An 18,956-nucleotide genomic window follows, 5' to 3' on the forward strand; every position below is an offset into this window, starting at 1 on the left:
TTCTGTGTTATGTTTAACACAAAATGACTAAACACCCCAATTCCCTCCACATAGAATTAAAGAATGTCACTGACAAAGAATATCTTTCATATATCACTAAGAGAAGACTAAATAAATCAGCAAATAAAAAGGGCACATCAGATGATGTTTATTTTCAAATAAAATCGTAACATTTAATTTTAGTTAAATTTAACTGAAAAGAAATTAGAGTGAAGAGTTGCTGAAGCTAGATTTATTTTACTACAAAAAGCCCCTAAGGTTACAAACAATTATGAAATGTACAAAAAGAATGAAACCACTTTTAAAAGCAACTATGTTTCAAATTAGGACAGTACTGGCCCCTTGTTTTAAGAATATATTGGTGCACTTGTACTTTTCTACCTCCTGACCTCTTAACTTCATAATTTTGGTGAGTTCTGTTAATTTTACATTTTCAACTCATGTTTGTATGCTGCCTGTAGCCATAATTCCCCATAATTACTCTTAGTTGTATATTTATATGGGTTCCAGGCTTATCACAGTATCTTTTACCAAACTTCTCCCTTACTGATTTTGTTTATTTTCAAATCTTGGTTTGGTGGATTTCATCATCAAATAGTTCCTCTTCCCCCAAACTCATGTGAGCCATATTCCTTGAGAATGCCTGTTGCCTTTGATTTTGGTTTCCAGCAGGTTTTAAGAGCTGTTCTTAGGAAGTGTGGGGGCTTCTTGAATCTGTAGCCTAAAGTCTTTCATCAGTTTTGGAAAATTCTCAGACATCTCTCTCCAAATACGACTTTTCCATTTTTTTTTTTCTGTTTTCTCTTTTTGGGACTCTATAATTACACATGAATTAGAATTCTAATTGTAACTCCTATGTCTCTTACATTCTTTTGTGTGGTTTCTTTTAGGTCTCTCCATGCTTTATTCTGGATATTTCCTTCTGAACTATTTTCTAGTTAACTGTTTATCTTTAGCTGTGTATAATCTGTTCTTAAATCAATACATGAAGTTCTTAAGTTTGGGTATTTTTCAGTTCTAGAATTTTTGTTTAACTTCTTACAGTTTTCAGTTCTTTTTTATTTCCTTGAACACATTTATAGCATTTAAATGAATACCCATGAGTTATTTTTATAACGTGTATTTTTCTCTCTCTTTAAAAAATTATGTCTCGGTGATGGAAGGAGAACTGGCTCCAGGTGGTGAACACACAATGTAATTTATAGATGATGTAATACAGAATTGTACACCTGAAATCTATGTAATTCTACTAACAATTGTCACCCCAATAAATTAAAAAAAATATGTTACATGGCTTAAAATGCGACTTGGAGTCTGAAAAAAAAATTATGTCTTGTATCTTCATAACTGGCTATTGTCTGGTTTAGTAATGGACACTGAATATGAAAACATAGAAAAGATTTCTGTACAAATTTTATTTTCCCCCAGAATATTTAAAATTGCTTTTGTTGGGCAGTTAGGGCCTCTAGCATCCAAGTTCTATTTAACCCAATTTCTAGAGTTAAGATGATTTGAAACTGTCTTTCAGTTCCAAGTTGATTTCAAGTTCACCTGTATTTCCCAAAAGACTGTCAAAAGTTCTGTTAAGTTTCTCTGCAGCCACTTCTGCAACTGGCAATAGGTAGCTACAAAGCTGGGCTAACGTCTTTGGATTTCCTTCTTCTCCTAGATATTTTTCACTGCCTTACTACTAGCTAGACCTCTGATGCTTTCAAAGAGACTTCTTAGAAAAGAAAATGTTTTCTCCAGGTTTTCTAGTTGTTCTTAGTAGGATAGTTGGTGCTAATTATTGTCTTTACTTAATTTGATGTAAATTTTAACATCCAGCAAGATAACCTATACCTTGTGCATAAATCACATGAGGCAAGGTCTGGCTTGCTGCAATAAGAGAGAGGAAGTGGATCTAGTGAAGAAATTAGTGTTAGAGAGATAAAGGTACAGGAGTGATTTTAGAGAATGCAATGGAGAACAGATTTTTATGGAAGATCAGCATTATGAAATGCTGCAGGGACCAAGTAAGTCAAGAGAAAATTAGGATATTGGGTCTGGTAATTAAGAGGTCACCGTTAATCCTTAGGAGAACAGTTTCTATAGAGAGTATACTGGAATCAGATAAATGAGAGATAAGTGAGAAGTTGGAGGTAGTGTAGACTTTCTTTAAGAAATCAAGTTATGAAAGAAAACAGATTGATGGGTGGTATTTTGGTAAGGAAAACAGACTCAATGTGATTTTAGTCATGATTGTTTGCTTTCAGCATGGGGCACTTTTGAGCATGTTTGTAGATTGTAGGAAAGATACGAGCAGAGACTAGATTAAAGACTAGAGGGACCAAGCAAAATCAATTGAAGTACATTCTGGAAAACATAGAAAGAAAAGGAGCAAGGATAAGCTTTCTGCTGAGACACAGGAGTACAAAATTGAGATAAATGAACAAAAGAATAAATAATCTGATCAAAAATGGGCAGAAGACATGGATATTTCTCCAAAGAAGACATACAAATGGCCAACAGACATGAAAAGGTGCTCAACATCACTAATCATCAGGGAAATGCAAGTCAAAGACACAATGAAATGCCACCTCACATCAGTGAAAATGACTATTATTAAAAAGTCAACAAATAACATGTGTTGACAGGGATGTGGAGAAAAGGGAACCCTGTTGGTGGGACTACAAATTGGTGCAGCCACTATGGAAAACAGTATGGGAATTCTTCAAAAAACTAGAAATCGATCTATCCTATGATCCAACAATTCTACTCAGGTATGTATCCAAGAAAATGGAAACCCTAATTTGAAAAAATACATGCACCCTTATGTTCACTGCAGCATTATTTACCATAGCCAAGATGTGGAAGCAACCTAGGTGTCCATTGACAGAGGAATGGATAAAGAAGATGAGATACACACACACACACACACACACACACACACACACACACACACACACACATTACTCAGCAATAAAAAAGAATGGAGTCTTGCCATTTGTGACTATATGGATGGACCTAGAGGGTATCATGCTAAATAAAGTACGTGAGACAAATAGTTTATGGTTTCCCTTATATGTGGAATCTATTTAAAAAATGAAGAAACAAAAAAGAAAAACAGACTCATAGAAACAGAGATCAAACAGATGGTTGCCCGAAGGGAGGGGGGTGGGAAGGGAGGGTGAAAAAGGTGAAGGGGAATATAATCAATAATACTGTAGGGATTATAATCAATAATACTGTAATACATTGGCATGGAGACAGATGATCACTAGACTTCGTGTGGTGAGCACATTGAAAGGTATATAGAAATCAAATCACTATATTGTACACCTCAAACTAATAGAATATTGTATAGTAACTATACTTAAATTAAAAAAAAAAGATTTACAAATGCTGAGATGAAGGTATGGGGGTAGGGATTACATGGGTCCAGTTCTTATCGTGTATATTTCTAGAGTGCTGTAAAAGAAAATGTCGTCATCTAATTCTAAGTGTGAACAAGTCCGCCTACCTTTCACCAGTCATTGTCCCTCTAACACCTGCAATACAATTTTTATTGGTCCTTTTGTCTTTTAGGACAAAAGGTCTCATCGGCTTTTAGAGTACAGAAGTAGAACCTATAGCAATCTGCCCTCTCATATGTCACAAAGTACTGATTTCCTGTCCCCTTCAAAATGTACTTTGGAGAATCTTCGTGTAAGGGCCACTTAGGTTGGCCTCTTATTGATATGGAAGTGCAGGAGGAAAAAAAAATTCTCCAATTTAAATAAATGTCAAATAACTTCAGCAACTGGTTCTAATTTTTTTTTCCTTTCCATTTTTCTTTCTTGTAAATGGAAACTCAGGGCAATGACTGTGTTCTATATGCTCTGTCAAGGTATAGCCAACACTGGGGTGTTAGAGTTATAAATAGGAATAAAATTCCCAAAGAATAAAACCGACTATAACCCAATCAATTGCTGCTAGTGAGGCACAGGCTGCACTTACAACCACCAGGAATAAAGCTTACCCGTCCTTAATCATGGTGTCCAGAATGTGAGTTACATTTTGGTAATTAAAACTTTCAATTAAATATTCATCGATTACTTTCTATTTGATTCATAGCAACCTGATGAGAATGCACCAATACTATCCTCATTTTAAAGTAAAATAAATGAGGATTCAGGAGATTAAAGAGCATACCCAAGTTCATATATTCAGCTACTGTATGCAGACTTGGAATTCAAACTCATTTTTCTGATTCCAAAGCCAGTAGTGTTCTTTACAATCCTATACAGCCTTCTCTTCAGGTTAACACCTATAATAATTGGATGACAGTACTTTTCCTTGTGAAAGAATGAGGAATCATACTATTTGTTTAACAATACAAATCCTCATCCTGTGTGAGGCAGACAAGTATTATTAACCAAACCATAAAGATGGAGTTTATTAGATAGAAGCTATTACTCAAGAATTAGAAATAGATATGTCCTCTTGTTTGACTTCAGTTTTCTAGTGTCTGGGCAGTGATATAATAAGGCATATGCTTATGGTAGAATATTTGTTCAGTATTTAAGATAAAGAACTGCATAGGAGATGTGACATTACCAAAGAGGCAAACTTCTGCTTTGCGTATCCGAACATTACATTTTATTTCTTTACTTTGCTGTCTAACAATTTCGATAGATTTGAGACAAGAATGAGGTGGTGAAAAAGTCTGTTAAGAATTTTAAGGTTCACCTAAATGATAGGTATAGTGAACTATTACCACTGCATCTTGCACAATTAATTCTATTGAACTTTTAATGTTTTTGAGATTTTATGTTGTAACCAGACTTAAAAAATAACTTATATTAGAACTTTCTCTTAATATTCCTGCAAATCATGCTGAGTGTTACCAAACATTAGTTGGAAATAGTAGCTATAAACAGATGAAATTTGAGAAAATATAAAAATAGTTGCATTTGCCTCTTTAGAATATAATGGTGATTTTTACAAACTATGCTTCATTCAACATTGAACATATGGCGTTGAGGTTCTCAGAAAAATATATCTCTGATCAGAATTTCTATCATTATATTTATCCACCACCTTAGAAATTTTCCATTACACTTTAATGCTTATCCCTTTCTAGTATAGAATGTTGTTACACAAAAATATCTATTAGAGTACTGCAGCAATCACAAAAATTAAATACAAAGATGGTTACATTAAAATAAATATTACAAAATTGTAACCAGAAGAAATTTTTAGTTAATTCTTATCCATTACAACGATTCTAACATGTAGGGCTTGGTTTCATTCTAATGATACCAAGAGTACATGCTAATATTGCCTAATATTTCCTTTTGCAGAGTAAATTTGAAATATATATATATGAATCATGCCAACTGAGGTGACCTTCATTTATGTTTCAAATATATACATATATGTATGTATATATTGTATAACTATCCCACTATATATATATATATATATATAGTGGGATAATTAAGTTTGAGAACTCATCCTAGGAAAGGTGCTACACACCTCATTGCTGAATATCATTACTGTCACCTTCAAAGTCCTCCCCTTGGGAAGCTATGCACCAATGACAGCACCTAGTCCACCCTTCAAAGCAGTTTTGGAACTCTTTTTCTGGAATGGTCATCAGAGTTGTCATTGTATTACCCTTGATGTCCTGAATGTCATCAAAATGTCTTCTTTTCAATATTTCCTTTATCTCAGGGTAAACAGAGAAGTCACTGGGGACCAGATCAGGTAAGGAGGGTGTTCCAATACAGTTGTTTGTTTACTGGTTAAAAACTCCCCAACAGACAGTGCCGTGTGAGCTGGTGCATTGTCGTGATGCAAGAGCCATGAATTGTTGGCAAAAAGTTCAGGTCACCTAACTTTTTCACGCAGCCTTTTCAGGGCTTCCAAATAGTAAACTCAGTTAACTGTTTGTCCAATTGGTACAAATTCATAATGAATAATCCCTCTGATATTAAAAAAAATGGTTAGAAACATCGCTGCAAGTTCGTGAACTTAATTGTCAGACCATGGTGCGTGTGTGTGTGTGTGTGTGTGTGTGTGTGTGTGTGTGTGTGTAAAATATATTTTATTTTTAAACAAATGAAAGTGCTGATACAAATATTGTATTTGTTGTATATTTAGAATTTTCCATTAAGAACTCTCATTATTTTTGGATAAGAGCTTTCAAATGAAATTAAAATTATTTTTTAAAATTCTGCCATATAGATTCATCATTATCTCTGTTTCTTATTTAAAAATAAAAATCAGAAAAAAGAATTTTATAAATCTCTGAAGATATGTAATACACTGTAAAGACTAAAATAATGATTTTTAAATTGGCAAGTGAATTTGAAGAGATATTAGGTAACTTCAAAAACATAGGTAGGCGTACTGCATTCCCTTATAAATTACTGGTTATAAAACAAATAATTCAATATAAATAAATTTAAGCACAAATCATTTGTCACGTATTCAGGAAGTAGAAAAGATACATAGATATGACTAGTCTCAAAAAGAAAACCCTAGAAACTTCAAAGAGATTACACAGTAACATGTACAATTTTTAAAACAAAATGAATATGCAAAATAGGGATATCAACTAAAACTTATGTGCAGTTATTAAATTTCATTTCTTAATAAGCGATGAACTAAAACCTGTTAAGAACTAGTGTACTACAGAATGACATCGATGCTATACTAAAATGATTGCTAGAAGGCAGTCTACACAGAGATTCAGAAATATAAAACAATTGCTTGTTTTATATTCTTTATATTTTACTAGAAAAGCAGTGCACATTCATTTTAACAATCAGTTTTTATTTTCTATCAGTATTGTTGGAATTTCCCAAAAATATTTTTTTGAGTTAACCATTTAAAACTCATTCATGTTAAAAAATGGGCAGAGGACCTGAATAGACATTTCTCCAAAGAGGACATACAGAAGGCAAACAGACGTACGAAAAGATGCTCAACATCACTAATCATTAAGGAAATGCAAATCAAAACCACAATGAGATACCACTTCATACCCGTCAGAATGACTATTATCAAAAATTCAACAAATAACAAGTGTTGCAAGGATGTGGAGAAAAGAGAACCCTCACTCACTGTTGGTGAGAATGTAAACTGGTGCAGCCACTATAGAAAACAGTATGGAGATTCCTCAAAAAACTAAAAACAGAGCTGCCATACAACTCAGAAATACCATTTGAAACGATATATGCACCCTAATGTCATTGAAGCATTATTTACAATACCTAGGATATTACTCAGCAAGAAAAAAAAGAATGCAATCTTGCTTTCTGTGACAACATGGATGGACCTAGAGGTTATTATGCCAAATTAAATAAGTCAGTTAGTGAAAGACAAATACCATATGATTCCATTTACATCTAGAATTTAATATGTAAAACAAATGAACAAACAAAACAAAACAGAAACAGACTCATAGATTCAGAGGACAAACTGATAGTTGCCAAAGGGGAGGGGGTCGGGGGATGGGTGGGAAAAATTGAGTGCCACAGGACTGAGTTTGATTCTTTACCTCCACCCCCCGCAAATAAAACTCATTCATATATTTTATTATGCATCCTACAGCAAATACTAAGAAGCAGACAAGAATGATTGTGGTACACAGCCTAATTACAGAAAATAGCTAATATCTTTTTACACTACAACATTTTGAAATCAATTTTGTGTTTATGGAAGCAGCACTTTTTTCATGCATATTATTCAAGATTTTTTTCTGTCAGAGTTTTAGTTTCCCGGGGCTACTGTAACAAATTACCACACATTAGGTGGCTCACAATAGCAGAAATGTATTCTCTGTTCTGGAGGCTGGAAGTCTGAAATCAAGGTGTCAGCTGTCAGCAGAATTGGTTCTTCTTAAGACTGAGGGAGAATCTGCTCCAGGCTTCTCTCCTAGCTTCTGATGGTGGTCAGATATCTTTGGGGTCCTTTGGCTTGTAGCTGTATCACTGCAGTCTCTGCCTCCATATTCCTGTGGTGTTCTTCCCTGCGTCTCTACCTCTCTTCTCTTCTTACAAGGATACCAGACATTGGATTGAGGGCCTGTCCTGTTCCAGTATCACTTCATCTTAACTACCTACGTATATCTGCAATGACCATATTTCCAAGCAAGGTTACATTCTGAGGTTCTGTGAAAGGCACAAATTTTGTGGGGACACCATCCAACCCAGTGCAGTCAGTTTCCTTAACATTAAAGAAAAAAAACCCATATGATACAGGACAAAATATGAGTGATGAAATAAATGAATCATTACGGAATATACGAGTGTGATCTTTTAACTGACTCTAGGTGGTGAACACACAATGTGATATATAGATGATGTATTACAGAATTGTACACTGAAAACTATGTAACTTTACTAACCATTGTCACCCTAATAAACTTTAATTAAAAAAAATAAAAATCTGAAAAAAAAATGAGTGTAACCTGGTATTTTTGAATCAGATACTTGGATGGGAACTTACCTTTGGGATTTTTCTCATTCACAAATATGACTTCCTACAAAGAGAAATTTACAAAATTCTTCAGGAAGGACTCAGGGGACTAATTTAGGTGTATTCATTTGTTTCTAATTTGAGCACATTTTCCCTAGAATTTTCTATTCTTATTTTACTGCAGAATTGTTCGGATAAAAGTAAAAGCAGTAAACAAGCCTGGGAGCTAAAGTTAAATATTATGGAGGTAGATAAAGTTAAGTCTGAGTAAACTCAAGTATTTCTTTTTTTAATTTTATTTTTACTTTCTTTTTTCAATTAGGTATTTAATTCTTATCTTTTGTCCTTATAGTTATGTTGACATTTTCTGCACTGGGATTCCCCAATTTAGAATTTGTAATCATTATTTAAAAAATGAATTTTTCCTGTATTTGAATAGTTACTAGGCAAATTAATAGTATAAATATGATTTCAAAAATAGCTCCTTAAGAAAACAGTCATTTACATGCACATTTCATCTACATGCCCATGTACCATTTGAATAATTATCTCTTTTTCATCTTTCATATCGTAATTCAAGCACCATGTTGTCAGACCTGGTTCCCTTCAGTAGATGAAATCCCTAATAGATGTTCATATGGTACCCATATGATTTCTCTGTAGCATTTACCACTATGTCAATTTTATATTAACTTAGTAACTGTTTAACTACCATCGTTCTCCTCCACTAGACTGTAAACTCCATAGGACAGGTACTGTGGGATACGTGTGTTTTACTCATCTTTGTTTCTCTGACTAGCTCAGTACTTGCTGAATAACTGAATAAATTAGAAGTGCACATTTAAGCACAAAAAATTAACATGTGAATTATGAATCAATCTTATCAATTTGTTTAAAAAAATCCTCTACCCAGTGAACCTCTCTTGAATAAACATTTACAATTATAGTTACCGTATATAAGTAAAAACATTAAGGGTGCATTGATTTTAGCATTTGGAATATATCATATACTTTTCTATTTCAGATAGGCTTGGCTGAATTGTTTTGCATAGTACAATTAAAATATGCAGGGTTCAAATGATGAAAGATTTTATTATTTCTCAAAGACATTCTGGGCTATAATTAAAATAAATAAAATTGAATTTAAACCTAAGTTTTATAAAATTTATTAATTGCTGTAACAGCAATTCTACATTTTTACTTTGCAATACATAAAACAAGGAAAAATCCCTTTAAAACAATGAATACTATAAAAATAATACTTGAAAAGTTAAAAATACATAATGCTTACATTTGAGGAAGTTACAGTGATATTGATATCAATTATTGCCAATTAGGGAAATTAAAATTCATTCCATGATCATTATTAAGTATTTGAGCCACAGAAAGTCTGTTGCAAATCTGATATCTACCGGTAAATTCAGAATCTAGGGCATGTACATGTAATTATAATCTCTCTCTTTTGACAGCTTAAGTTTACATATTTAGATAAATATACCTAGTATTCTTTTTTTAATTTCCTGGTTAGAGAAAGGACTGCACTTCAAAAGTCAAACATAATGCTAAAATCAACACATTAATCCAGTTTTGAGATGCTGTTGCTCCCTAAGTTGAACTTTCTGTGTCATGCTAGTATTTCCTACATTTTCTAATGGAGAGAAAAAAAAGCTAAATATCCTCAATTTCCACACCTATGTAGTACATCTCTCTCCTATATGTATTCCATACTTCCTTGTATTAAGCTGTCCAGGAATATCATAAGAAAAAACTAAGAGAAACTGTGAGGGAAAACTTGAAGGATCAGATGATAATGACTTTCTCATAATTTGATAGCTGCTCTAAGCTTGGCTGAGCGCCCTCTGGGGTTTTCCTGTACATCCTGTTCTTCTGGAGTAAGTACCTTCTTGTGTATCAATTCCCACATTAAAGGGGCCCTTCCTGTAGAATCTCCTTCCTTGTTTTCATGATCTGAACTCAACTGTGATGTTTGTTTCACCTTCTGTCTAACACTTAGGTTAAACTTTTCTGTCATGCTTATCCCAAGCAAGAATCGTTTGACAATGCGATCCTCCAGTGAATGGAAAGAGAGGGCAACAAGGCGACCACCAGGTCTCAGAAACTTCTGAGCTGTCTTCAGTCCTGTGTAAAGTTCATTGAGTTCATTGTTCACAAATATGCGAATAGCTTGGAAAGTCTTGGTAGCAATATGGGTAGATCGTTGTAGCAAGTCTTTTCGGGCATAAATAGCAGAAGGAGGAAATGCACCTGTGAACAGATTTTGTGAAAACAGGAAAAGAGGACACATAACGTTAATATTTTCCACTATAAATCTACTGGGTTGTGTTGCGTGTGTGTATAGATTTGTGGAACCACATTTCCTTAGAAAATTGTGGCATTTCATCTAAACTTCCCCATTTTATTTGCAAGCATTCTAACATGGCTTAAAACTATTGTGTCAGAAACATTTTTCATAACTCATAAAAGAAATGGAATCAAACGGGAGAAGAAAAAAAAAGAGAACTCTCTGCTACAAAAAGTTCATGGCTCCCAAATAGAATAAACAAAGAAAATTGCACCTAGGCACATTATAATCAAACTACTACAAGCAAAAAATAATCAGAAAAATCTTGACTACAACAAATAAAAACAACACATTACTTAAAGGAAGTGAAAAGTCAACCCAAAGAATGGGAGAAATATGCAAATTATATATCTGATAATGGATTTGTATTTAGAATATGTAAAAGAAGCAAATAAACATGTATGCTATCTACATATTTTAAATCCAGCAGATTGAACCAGACATGCCCCATCTAGTTTTCAATATAAACAAAAAACGTTTATTTTTTAAACAAATCAATAAATGTAACCTTATCTTAGACTTATCCTATTGGAACACAAATATGATATTAAAGCATAATATTCAATGCATTTATACAGAAAATTTTATTTGATTTAGGAGCTCATTCCTAGAGAATATTATCCCATAGAGAAGTAATCTTTCCAGTCCAGATTTTCTAGGAATGAAGATCTGAAAGCATGACTGCAGTCCTGGCACTTGGGACTCCTTAGCATGCTTCTTACAGCAAAGTAAATTATACAAGGTTTGTACCTTAGTTCACATTTTAGTAGTTTGGAGGTGCAGTAGCAAAGCGCATTAAGACACACCTGATTAATATTCTTATGGAATTGGATCAGAGAATAGAAGAAATAATGTATCAGGGTTCACTCTTTCCTCTATAAAACCTACTTTGCTGAAAGGCTTGAAAATGTTAGCCACTAGGGAAATTATCTTCCAACAACCAGGTCTGTCACAAACATAATGTCAAAATCAAAGCGGAAGATACTCCCTTCCATTTACTATTCAATTTCTCCACTTGGCAGAGAAACAGTTTGGTCACTGAGAAATGTGTTTCAAAACATTCTAAGTATGTGAATAAACATGGAATTCTTCATATTTTAGAACCTGAATTTAGAGGAGACTTCAGGAAGGTTGCATTCCTGAATACCTTGTATGATTCAAACCGTGCATAATTCAACACTAATTTTCTTAAAGGAGAAATGTAATACAAAATACATTTTATTGTACATGGATTTAATGTAAAATAGGAGGTAAACATTCATGAAGCATATGAATTAACAAATACTATAGGATATTTTTGCTTTAATGCTTAAAACATTCTTTTCTTAATATTATCTCTAATATTTTATAGAAATTAAAAGCATGGCTCAATGTAGTAATTGCTTAGCTTTCTTGGCATTTTATCACATTTTAAAGATACATATTCGAAGATGTGGTTTTTAACAGCACATAATTAGCTGTGCCTGGCTATATGTTAACTAAATTGATGAAATCATAGAAAAGCAGAGAGTTTAATAAATATTTGCTTGATATTATCATTGAATATACAGAGGGTCCAAAAAAAGTACGTATTTTAAGAAAGAAAAACTATTAAAATTGTAATACTCAATATATACCAATAACAAAAGTTGAATACAAATCATGTTAGACTTCTGCATTTACAAGAGGTGCCAAAGTGGTTACCATCAGCATCCAGACACTTCTGAAAATGGCGAACTACTGTTTGAGCAACACTGACCGGTGTACTTGTATACATCTTTTTGGCACCCCTGGTATTTTTGAAAACTAATGAAAATAGAAAATGATAAAAATGACAAAATAATGTTTGAAATCACCACAGAAGTTCTAATACCATGTTTTCCCAAAAATAAGACCTAGCCGGACAATCAGCTCTAACGCGTCTTTTGGAGCAAAAGTTTATATAAGACCCAGTCTGATAGTATAGTAAAATAAGACCTAATATTTATTATATTATATATTATATTATATTATATTATATTATATTATATATTATATTATTATATTAAAGACCTGGTCTTATAGTAAAATAAGACCGAGTCTTATATTAATTTTTGATCCAAAAGATGCATTAGAGCTGATTGTCTGGCTAGGTCTTATTTTCGGGGAAACACGGTATAAACAACAGCATTAGTTCATTTGACATGACAAAGTATTGTGGCATTTCTGTTTACTAGCTAAAATGGCACCTTCCTATGGCAGAATTACTGTTTATAATTCATTCAGCCAGCTAGCTATGAATCTATAAGATTCCTGACTAATTCCTTTAATTGAGGAAATCTGTTTTAATTTTATTCACAAAAAGTGAGACTTTATTAATATTTAATATGATGTAATTTCAAGTTTATATAATTCATATTCACATTAGGTAGATCCACACTATATATGAATCTGAAGCTAATAGATTAACCCCACTGTGATGAGACAAACTTTTCTTTATAAGGTCTAATTAGGTCTTGCCAATGTCACATTATGGAAAAAGAAAATAAGAGCTTTCATTTATATTTAGGAACGGATGGTCCTGAAGATAACAGGATTAACTCCAATCCATGAAACTTTTCTTCAGGGCTGTTTTACTTTTGTTTCGGGAATCCTAATCTGGACTACGTCCAGTGGGTGTCCTCAAAATAATTTCCTCAAGTCAACTTCCTCAGGTCCTATCTTTAGAGACCAGGAGATGACAAGGGACTGCAATGGGCAACATGTTTTGAGGAGCTTTTAGGTGCTGCTTTGGGGATCAAAGGCACATATCCTGCCTTTTTTTAGATAGATTCAATTTCCAGGGCCACCGTGCCTTTATAGTGGCACTTTTGTGTGTGTAATTTACAGGAAGAAAGGCTGTCAATGCAGATTGTGTAAAATGAAATAAAAAAGAAACAAAAGAATATAAAACAGCATATGGTAATAGAAATTAAAGCAGTAAAACAAAACATCAACTGGCAATGGTACAAACACTCAAAATGACAACAACAACAAAAGACAATCTTACTATTCAGGATGAAGCAAGGTTCTTTGAATTAGAAAGTTAAAGACAATCAGTAAATGTCTTGTGCCTCTGAGGTAGCAATAATGGGCTTCCTTATGAAAGTCACTGGTCGGAGAGCAAGGGACAGTTGTCTTAGGTATACACACACAAGGTAGGGACATCTGCCTACAAGTAGCCAGGAAAAAAAAGATTCAAAAACTACACCAGATCCAGTGCCTACCTATGGGCTGCACTCTGAATCAGGCCCTAGGAAGAAAAGTATTAGTGAGGCCTGGCCCCTGCCCTTGAGGAGCTCACTGTTCTGCAGTCCTTCCTCACCTCTTTCTCATCTCCCATATCCTGTTATCAAAAATAGAAACTGGTCTCTGCTTTTCCATTTCCTGAGTTTAATCACAGAATCTTGAATGGCTAATTCATTTGATTAAGGCATAGAGTAGGTAAGACAGAAAATATGGGCTCGATCACAATTTGGGCCATTTGGTTTGATACTGAGAGAAAATCTTGTCGTGTTTTATAAGGCCATCAATGGATTTAGTGAACACTGGGCCAATGTGTATTAGTTCTAGGTGGGTACAGGTGTGCTTACTCCTAAGTGTAGCACTCATCACGCTTTACTGTAATTACTAGTTTACTTCTCTGTCGGATTCACTTGATTCTGATCTCCTTGTGAACAGCAACTATTTATTGTTCACTCTTACATCCCTCGTACTTAACAGGGAAGCTTATGATTCTAAACCCTGACTGTACAACAGAGTCACCGGTGGAGCTTTTAAAAAAATAAAGATGCCTGGCTCCAGTCCAGACCTATTGAATTCGTTTCAGGGGTTTATTACACAGGAATTACTACTTTTAAAAGCTTCACAGAGGATTTTGACTTGCAGCCAAGATTAAAATCTACTATAGTAAACACTCAGTAAATGATTGTTGAAAAGATAATGAATAGATAATGGAAAAAAAAAAAAACACCAAAAAACTAAATGGATAAATAAATAAAAATCCAGAACCATTACCACAGAGAATTTCATCCACATCATTGGATAGATATATGATGAGTATAATATTTATCACATCAATGAGTGATTAAAAGAAGAGCATAATATTTTTAGTCACAGAAAACATTATGAACAGAATGTAAAATTAATGTCATAAAATAGACTCCGTCTTATATGCTATTTTTTGGCCAAATGTGATTGTGGGTACAAAATTATAACTTTAATAGGGCAACTGAATTCTCAAATTTACTGGTAATTTTATTGTTTTAGTACAATTGTTTGCATGTGTTAAGTGATACCTGTATGCTGACTGGGAATGTCTTTAATGAACCAATTATTTGCACATGCAATAGAGAACCTGCAAGTAATTTTAACCTTAGGAAATGCAAGCTTGCAAGTCCTTATTATCTGATGTGAGCAAATGTACAAGGTACATTTTATTTTCACATATTTCTTTTAAAGAATAAAATAAGACATGAGAAACTAATGGTAAAATTTGGAAATTGATGTTTAAGCAAATTCATGAGGATCTTCTGTGATTTAAATTCATTTTCTTGCCCCCCAAAATTAATGCACAATATGGTTGAGAATTTACGTAACCTTTATTTCACTTAATGCCTATGACATCCTAAACCACAAGTTTTCTCAATTCTTCAAAATAACCAAACCGTTTTCCTCCTAATACTTTAAAATAGCAAGATCATGTCAGTAAAACTGATTACAAAAAGAAATTAAAAGCTAATATACATTTACTATCAAGAAGTTACTATCAAGATGTTTCCAAATTAAGTATACTTTTTAAAATGTACATTTAAAAGTAAAGGTACAGTAAACACACTATAAGTTCTAATTTCAGTATAATTTTGGGACATTATTTAGCATTTCCTTCTCTCATAATAATGTTGGGAATATTAATGACATCAGAGATTGAGCCTAGCTGTTCAAGAAGATTGCAAAAGAGTTCGGCTTCCTTTAAGATCCCCATTCTCCATTCCAGGTCAGGTTGCTGTTGTTGGTATGTTGTAGGTTCCTGAAAGTTTCATATCCTTCCTCTTTCCTTTCTCTCATATCAGCAAATTCTGACAATTCTACTATCTGGAATGTGTCCAGAGAACGCCACCACTTCTCACCAACTCCACTGCTGTCATCTTTTCTATAAAGCCACCAGACTGATCCTTTTTGTACAATATTTAGATCATGCCATTCCACTGTTCAACATGACCAGTGTCTTCCTATCACATGAAATAGAAATTAAAGTCCTCACCTTGGCCAAACGTCCCTGTCATATGTAACCTTTGCTTATTAGCGCTACCATTTCTCTGACTTCATCTCCTGACCTCGAGCTGTGTATGCTTAACTGAACCACGGCATGGTCCTGTCTGGACCCTTTGACTTGAACCTAGAATATATGCCTTCACACACGTGGATGGCTTATGCCCTCCTTCATTCAGGTCTCATCTCAAACATCATAGCATTAGAAAGGAAGTCTGACTATATTTATGAAGATAGTATCCTGTACTAGAGTCTCCTTATACTGTTTCATTTTTTTCTCATAATACCTTATCAAGGACAAATATTTTTTTGTTTACCATCTGTCTTCCTCCAACAGAATATGTGTATACGCTCAGTGAAAACAGAGACTTGGTTCACTGCTATGAATTCTTTGCACCAAGAAGAGTTAGTGCATTGAAGAAATGATTGCCTTTTGTACTTTAAAGTTGTATCATTGTTAAAAAAAATCAAAAATATATTTTACCAGTTTTATATGAAGTAAAGCATTAATGTCACTACTCCTAAAAAACTCCACCCCAGAGACAACCAACAGGTTTACTTTCTAGCTTTTTTCTTAACAGACATCCATGACATGTTATATATAAATGTACATATATTTTGTGAGAAGGGGATGGTCTACATACTGACCTGCACCTTGCTGTTTACTTACCTTACTTTAAAGAATAATTTGTTATATAGATGCACTATAATTCATCTCGTTTGTTCATTCAACAATTTGTACTTTCAAGTACAGTACCAGCTAACTAAGGATACAATGATAATTAAGACTGAGGCAGTCTCTACTCTGGTGAAGCTCATATTGCCAACGCAGTGGGGATATTTAGGATGTTTTCTAATTTTGAAAACCCAAAAAAACACTGCAGCATACATGTGAACTGAACATTTAAATTTCTGCATGGCAGAAAAACTCTACAAAGTAAAAGGACAGTCACAATCTAGGAAAAATATTTGTAACTGTATGTGAACCTGTAAGAGTAGAATTAGAGTTGTGAGGTCAAAGGCTATTTATGCCTATTTAAATTTGGATCAATACTTCCAGATTTACTCTCTAAACAGATTGTATCAATTTACTTCCATCAATAGTATACAAGAGAGTCCATCTCCCCAGATTCTCTCTAGTACTAGAAACTGTCACTCTTTTTAACCTTGACGAGAGTCTAATAGTAGCAAATAGCGTATAGTTGTTTTAATATGTGTTTCTTTGGCAATTAGCAGAATTGGGCATCTTTTCAAATCTAATGGCCATTTGATTTCAGCTATGAATTGCTTGAACAAACCCTTTGTCCATATAGTTAATGTGATGTTGCTTTTACCTTTATTGATTTGGAAGAACTATTTATAACATAAAGATAATATCCCTTTGTCTCTCATATATAGTTGAATTGTGACTGTCTTTTCACATTGTAGTTTTTCTGCAATATAGAAAATTAAAAATTTCTCTATAAAAATTTCTATCCAGACTTTTTTCATATCTTTTAGATTTTATCAAATTTAAGAAGGCTTCTCCCATTCCAAGATTATAGATAATCAACTCTATGTTTTTCTGGTATACTTCTGGTTCTATTTCTTATATTTAAGTATTTAAATCACAGACAATTTATTTTTTAGTGTGGTATAAGGTATGGATCTAACTTCATTTTTAAAAAACTATATAGCTAATTGTTCTATTTATGAACAGTACATTCTTTTCTCTACATAGCTGAAGTAACACTTTCATTATATGCTACATTTTTATATGCAAACAGATCTCCTTCTGATTCTCAGCTGTGTTCCACTGGTGTATTTCTCCATTTTCCTGCCAATACCCGATGATCACTTCTTTTTATCTTCCAAGCACATTTTGCGGTCGGGGACGTAAGTCCCTCTCCCACCATTACCTTTCTTTTGAAATTCTCTTGGGTATTCTCACACATTTATAATTCCAAATTAAAATTAGAAACAATAAAGTGTATCCTAGTAAATATTGTGATTGGAATTGCAGTAAATTTCTAAACTGATCTGGATAAAACTTACACTATCATAATATCAAAACCATCCAGGGGACAGAGTATACCAATTAATATTTTACATGTCCTTCATTAAAGTTTAACAGTTTTCTTCACCTAAGTCATGCTCAGGCTATTGGTAAGCACTATGTTTATACATATACATTTTATAGGTTGGTGTAAACGTAATTGTGGTTTTGCAATTATTTTTAACCTTTTAAACCGCAATTACTTTTTGCACCAACCTAATAATTGTCTCTATGGAAACGCATAAAAAATGACAATACTTATATTAAGACAACATAGTGTAGTAGAATTGGCACTGAACTTTAGAAAGAGGAAACTTGATTCAACGATCACATCTTTTACTATTTTTGATGTGAGACAATAAAACTTTTGAGCTTATTTCCCTACTGGAAGATGAGATGATAACACTTCTTATCAAATACAGAAATGTTTAGGAATGCCTAGCATATACTTGGCATAAAGTAGTCACTTTATGTATGTCACTTATACATTTATCTACTTACAATTCACAGTTTTAAAATGGAGTAGGTGATGAGGGAATTTGATATATTAATTTGAAGGTTCTGCCAAACTAATTATACTTTCATTCTAGACTAATAGAGTAGGTGGGCTAGAAGGCTGTTGAAAACCTCTGAAATGTCTGACTGATGTACATTGGATTTAGGCATCAGATTAAACAACCTCAGCATCCAAAATGAAGTATAAAATTTTTCTCATACATAAATTAATGGTACACCTCTAACTTTACAAAGTAGTATTTAGGCCCTAAAAGTCCGAAGACTTAGCATGGCATAGGAATGAGAAATCATTTATTTTATTATTATTAACTTTAGTTTGATATTGAC

At 33.4% G+C, this 18,956-nt stretch overlaps 1 protein-coding gene across 2 annotated transcripts in view; it reads right to left on the reverse strand.

Annotated features, from left to right (window-relative positions):
- Positions 1 to 9,598: 9,598 nt before the first annotated feature.
- METTL15 (methyltransferase like 15) overlaps positions 9,599 to 18,956 on the reverse strand; it is a 162,448-nt gene continuing 153,090 nt past the window's right edge. For both annotated transcript variants that reach the window (XM_033121443.1, XM_033121441.1), the window contains exon 7: positions 9,599 to 10,713. In XM_033121443.1, coding sequence (XP_032977334.1) covers positions 10,268 to 10,713 — 446 coding nt within the window. In that variant the 3' untranslated portion in view covers positions 9,599 to 10,267. The remainder of the gene's footprint in view (positions 10,714 to 18,956) is intronic.

This window comes from Rhinolophus ferrumequinum, chromosome 11 (genome assembly GCF_004115265.2).
Source record: "Rhinolophus ferrumequinum isolate MPI-CBG mRhiFer1 chromosome 11, mRhiFer1_v1.p, whole genome shotgun sequence".
Classification (NCBI taxonomy): domain Eukaryota; kingdom Metazoa; phylum Chordata; class Mammalia; order Chiroptera; family Rhinolophidae; genus Rhinolophus; species Rhinolophus ferrumequinum.